The sequence below is a fragment of the Cherax quadricarinatus genome, chromosome 80 (assembly GCF_038502225.1).
Source record: "Cherax quadricarinatus isolate ZL_2023a chromosome 80, ASM3850222v1, whole genome shotgun sequence".
Classification (NCBI taxonomy): Eukaryota; Metazoa; Arthropoda; class Malacostraca; order Decapoda; family Parastacidae; genus Cherax; species Cherax quadricarinatus.
In genome coordinates, this window is record NC_091371.1 from 10,498,985 (window position 1) to 10,504,984 (window position 6,000).

Here is a 6,000-nt window from a genome sequence, read left to right on the forward strand (position 1 = left end):
GAGGTTGAACCTTGAAGATATCATCGAAAGCGGGTTTTTCTGCCTCTTTTTCACGAGAACAACATCCAGAGGGTTTCTGAGGCGGATTCAGGCAGGGGATATTAGCAGGATCAGATCCTCTTTAGAAGGAATCCGATCCTGTTAAGGAAGGATTGGATTCTATTTAAAAGGGATCAGATCTCCTTAAGAAAGGATTGGATCCTTTAGGAAAGGATCAGATCCCCTTAAGAAAGGATTAGATCCTTTAGAGAAGAATCAGATCCTATAGGAAAGAGTCAGATTATTTTGAGAAGGGATCAAATTTCCTTAAGAAAGAATTAGATCCTTTAGGTAAGAATCGTATTCTCTTCAGATGGGATCGGAACCTCTTATAAAAAGGGGTTGCTAGGGGCTTTAGGTGTGTTAAACTGTATAAGGAGTTGTAACAGTAGTGGCTTGCAGCAATAGTAGTAGTAGTAGTAGTAGTAGTACCATGGGATCTATTCCGGTGCGTGCGCATGAGCGCACGACTCCCTCCTGCGCATGGGATGCGCATCGTTGCTTTCCTCTGTCTCGTTTTTCCTCACGGTGCTGGCAGCGTAGCAAGCAGGGATGTGTCTGGTGTCTAGGGGGGTTGGTCACGGGCGCCTTGGACCACGGAATTCTTCCGTTCGTTAGTTTCGTGGTGCTAATAACCTCGTTGTTGCAGGACCTTGAGCACGAAGTAGTAGTAGCAGTAGTGGTACTAGCAGTAGTAGGACTAACAGCAGTAGCAACAACACTAGTGGTACTAGCAGTAGTAGGACTAACAGCAGTAGCAACAGCACTAGTGGTACTAGCAGTAGTAGGACTAACAGCAGTAGCAACAACACTAGTGGTACTAGCAGTAGTAGGACTAACAGCAGTAGCAACAACACTAGTGGTACTAGCAGTAGTAGGACTAACAACAGCAGCAACACTAGTGGTACTAGCAGTAGTAGGACTAACAGCAGCAGCAACAACACTAGTGGTACTAGCAGTAGTAGGACTAACAGCAGCAGCAACAACACTAGTGGTACTAGCAGTAGTAGGACTAACAGCAGCAGCAACAACACTAGTGGTACTAGCAGTAGTAGGACTAACAACAGTAACAACAACACTAGTGGTACTAGCAGTAGTAGGACTAACAGCAGCAGCAACAACACTAGTGGTACTAGCAGTAGTAGGACTAACAGCAGTAGCAACAACACTAGTGGTACTAGCAGTAGTAGGACTAACAGCAGTAACAACACTAGTGGTACTAGCAGTAGTAGGACTAACAGCAGCAGCAACAACACTAGTGGTACTAGCAGTAGTAGGACTAACAACAGTAACAACAACACTAGTGGTACTAGCAGTAGTAGGACTAACAGCAGCAGCAACAACACTAGTGGTACTAACAGTAGGACTAACAGCAGTAGCAACAACACTAGTGGTACTAGCAGTAGTAGGACTAACAGCAGTAACAACAACACTAGTGGTACTAGCAGTAGTAGGACTAACAGCAGCAACAACACTAGTGGTACTAGCAGTAGTAGGACTAACAGCAGCAGCAACAACACTAGTGGTACTAGCAGTAGTAGGACTAACAGCAGCAGCAACAACACTAGTGGTACTAGCAGTAGTAGGACTAACAGCAGCAGCAACACTAGTGGTACTAGCAGTAGTAGGACTAACAGCAGCAGCAACAACACTAGTGGTACTAGCAGTAGTAGGACTAACAGCAGCAGCAACACTAGTTAGTGGTACTAGCAGTAGTAGGACTAACAGCAGCAGCAACAACACCAGTGGTACTAGCAGTAGTAGGACTAACAGCAGCAGCAACAACACTAGTGGTACTAGCAGTAGTAGGACTAACAGCAGCAGCAACACTAGTGGTACTAGCAGTAGTAGGACTAACAGCAGCAGCAACAACACTAGTGGTACTAGCAGTAGTAGGACTAACAGCAGTAACAACAACACTAGTGGTACTAGCAGTAGTAGGACTAACAGCAGCAGCAACACTAGTGGTACTAGCAGTAGTAGGACTAACAGCAGCAGCAACAACACTAGTGGTACTAGCAGTAGTAGGACTAACAGCAGTAGCAACAACACTAGTGGTACTAGCAGTAGTAGGACTAACAGCAGCAGCAACAACACTAGTGGTACTAGCAGTAGTAGGACTAACAGCAGTAGCAACAACACTAGTGGTACTAGCAGTAGTAGGACTAACAGCAGCAGCAACAACACTAGTGGTACTAGCAGTAGTAGGACTAACAGCAGCAGCAACAACACTAGTGGTACTAGCAGTAGTAGGACTAACAGCAGTAACAACAACACTAGTGGTACTAGCAGTAGTAGGACTAACAGCAGTAACAACAACACTAGTGGTACTAGCAGTAGTAGGACTAACAGCAGCAGCAACAGCAGTACTGGTACTAGCAGTAGAAGAACTAACAACAGTAGCGGTACTAGCAGTAGCAGGTGTAGTGCTAGCAGTAGCAACAGCTGTGACAACATAATATATACATGCAGGGATCCACACTACGTCTCACCAACATATGTTGACTTTGTACACCCACAAAACAGCTTATGCTAATATTATTTTGTCTTGCCATCATGACTTTGTACATAGAACTTTACACTAGTGTTATTTTGACAGATGTAATACAATTTGGTATCGAATAGAGCCTACACTCGTGTTATCTTGACATATATATCTGTATCGGTAGTTGAATATTAACCTCTGTGGAATTGAGAACGAGTTAAAACGAATATATAGACTGAAAAGAACATACCAAGGAGAGTATGTTGACTCAGGGGGCGGTGGTTGACACTGTATCACAGATGGTGGTGATAGTTACTGACTACATGCTTACATCGTACCACAGATGGTGACAGACAGGTACTAACTACATACACTGTACCACAGATGGTGACAGACAGGTACTGACTACATACACTGTACCACAGATGATGACAGACAGGTACTGACTACATACACTGTACCACAGATGATGACAGACAGGTACTGACTACATACACTGTACCACAGATGATGACAGGTACTAACTACATACACTGTACCACAGATGGTGACAGACAGGTACTGACACTGTACCACAGATGGTGACAGACAGGCACTGACTACATACACTCTACCACAGATGATGACAGACAGGTACTGACTACATACACTTTACCACAGATGGTGACAGACAGGTAGACTACATACACTTTACCACACATGGTGACAGACAGGTACTGACTACATACACTTTACCACACATGGTGACAGACAGGTAGACTACATACACTTTACCACACATGGTGACAGACAGGTACTGACTACATACACTTTACCACACATGGTGACAGACAGGTACTGACTACATACACTTTACCACACATGGTGACAGACAGGTACTGACTACATACACTTTACTGCAGATGGTGACAGACAGGTACTGACTACATACACTGTACCACACATGGTGACAGGCAAGTATTAACTACATACACTGTACCACAGATGATTTCAGACAGGTACTGACTACACCCTACACTGTACCAAGCAATGTAGACTAACTCAGAACTTCCACACACAGGAGAGACAACTTATTTCCAGGTAAACAATCGAACTGCTGAAACAGCCTCATTAACGTCACCTTCCAGCAAAAATTCGCAAATCTAACCTCTTTGAACCTTTTACCCGCTATTTGAAGTTGACAACCCACACCACATGATCTTTAACCTCAGAATGCAATTTTACGGTTGGGAAGGATGTCAACCACCGTAGCTGAGTGGTGCGGGTCGCGGCTCCCATCGCTAAGGCCCAGAGATTAAATCTCCGGCCGGAAAAGAATAATGTGATTGGAAAAGAATCCCTAGATAATTTATCGATTGGGTCTTTAGCAGATTATAGTAATAATCTTTATTTCAACAATTACATGTACAGGGTAAACAGATCATAGCTGACATCATTGACATTGTATATAGAAAGTACCTTTTTATACAGAGCATTTCGGGCAAACTAGGTCAGTTTTATCCCCAGGATGCGACCCACACCAGTCGACTAACACCCAGGTACCTATTTTACTGCTAGGTGAACATGGACAGCAGGTATCTTAGGGAAACACGTCCTGATATTTCCACCCGTACCAGGGATCAACCCCCGGACAGTGTGTGAGCTGAGTGGGCTACCAACCCAGCTACGAGACACCTTCCTCACACTCAAAGCAAAAAGGCGCAGGACAGGACTACATAAAACTGTCCAATTATCAGCGATAATCGTTTCCCTCCTTCAGCTTTATAATTACATTTGAACGTCGAGCGTCATAATTCAGCTCAACACTGAAAAAAAAAACATAATTCTTGCTACTAAAGCGATAATCAGTTGGCGATAATCTCACAAGAATAATCCACTTCAGTTAGGGAACTCGATTTAATATTTTCTTTATTACGTTGATAATATTTTTTAAATATTGTAAATTATTATATCAAGTCATAATTCATGTTATTCTTAATTATCAAATTAATATAAAATATTCGAATTATTGAAATATATGTATATACATTTACGTTACAATATATATATATATATATATATATATATATATATATATATATATATATATATATATATATATATATATATATATATATATATATATATATATAACGACGTTCCGTTCGGTCTTGGACCACTGTCAATGCACATGGTCTCTTTTTTTTTTTTTTTTTTTTTAGCGGCCGCCCCCTGCCAAGGCCTAGTGACTTCTCTGAAGAAAACCCACCATCTTTCCGAAATACTGTGGCCCTTTTTTTTTAATGTAATAATTGCGTGTTTCTCTCTGCGTCTCCTTCAGGTACATACACAGCAAGGAGAAGCCTTTCAAGTGCAGCGAGTGCGGCAAGGGCTTCTGTCAGAGCCGCACCCTGGCCGTGCACAAGATCCTCCACATGGAGGAGTCGCCACACAAGTGCCCCACTTGCGGCAGGAGCTTCAACCAACGCAGCAACCTGAAGACCCACTTACTCACACATACCGACCTCAAGCCTTACAAGTGCGCCTCCTGCAGCGCCGTCTTCAGGAGGAACTGCGATCTCAGGCGGCACATGCTGACGCATTCCATCGGCGGCCATTTGCCTTCGGATAAAGATACGGAAGAAGGGAAGACTTCGACTCAGGACGGGGAGTTGGGCACCTCAGGATCATCGTCAGCAGCGGTGGGGCTTGCCGCATGCGACAGGAGAGAAGGAGGCACAGACCTGGATGACGACGAGGTGGAAGAAGAGGCAGAAGACGATGACGAAGACGAGGAAATTGACCCAGGTCGTCCGGACGACGCTTACTCCTTCTACGAGTCAGAGAAGGTGGAGGATGACGATGAAGTGGAGGAGGAACTTGAAGAGGACGATGACGAAGGCAATGGAGTGCACGGGGAGGACCAGTCCACTGACCACCACCACCACCACGTCCTGCACCAGCAAGAGGTGCACAGGACAGACGTGCACAGTCACACTACCCACGTGCACAGCACACTCGCGCACACCACCGTCGCGCACAACACTCTTCCACATAAAACGCACACCACTCATGTGCACACTGCTCACACCTCCCACGACCAGCTCACACCTCTCACACACACCTCCCACCCTCACACCTCTCACAATAACAGCAGTAGAGATTCGGGTATTTTGGGACCTCATGGTCCCCCTCCACCAAGACCCCCATCACACCCACACGCCCACCTCTACAGTCACGCCCATGGGTTCTACCCCATGGTGGGAGGGGGCGGGTCTGGTCCCCCGGTCTATAGACCACCTCACCACGACCTAAAGCGACCCATTGAACAGGTCTTAGGGGGTCCGGGACCATCAGTGGGCCCTCCATCTATGCTGCCCATGCAGGGGCCTGTACACATGGGTGGGAGTGCCATGGGTGCTGCCCCACGCCCACTTTACCCGCCCCATCCGCCAGAAAGACCCAAAAAGAAAGGTTTCATGATCGATGACATCATG

The 6,000-nt window shown here is 45.4% G+C and overlaps 2 protein-coding genes across 2 annotated transcripts in view; one reads left to right on the plus strand and one right to left on the minus strand.

The window, feature by feature from the left end:
* The window catches only part of LOC128702393 (uncharacterized), a 130,266-nt gene that overhangs the window by 98,247 nt on the left and 26,019 nt on the right, over positions 1-6,000 (minus strand). The window lies entirely within an intron of this gene.
* The window catches only part of LOC128702392 (protein bowel), a 75,465-nt gene that overhangs the window by 69,231 nt on the left and 234 nt on the right, over positions 1-6,000 (plus strand). The window contains exon 4 of the mRNA XM_070102111.1: positions 4,845-6,000. This exon is cut by the window's right edge and continues 234 nt beyond it. Within this exon, the coding sequence (XP_069958212.1) occupies positions 4,845-6,000 (1,156 nt within the window). The remainder of the gene's footprint in view (positions 1-4,844) is intronic.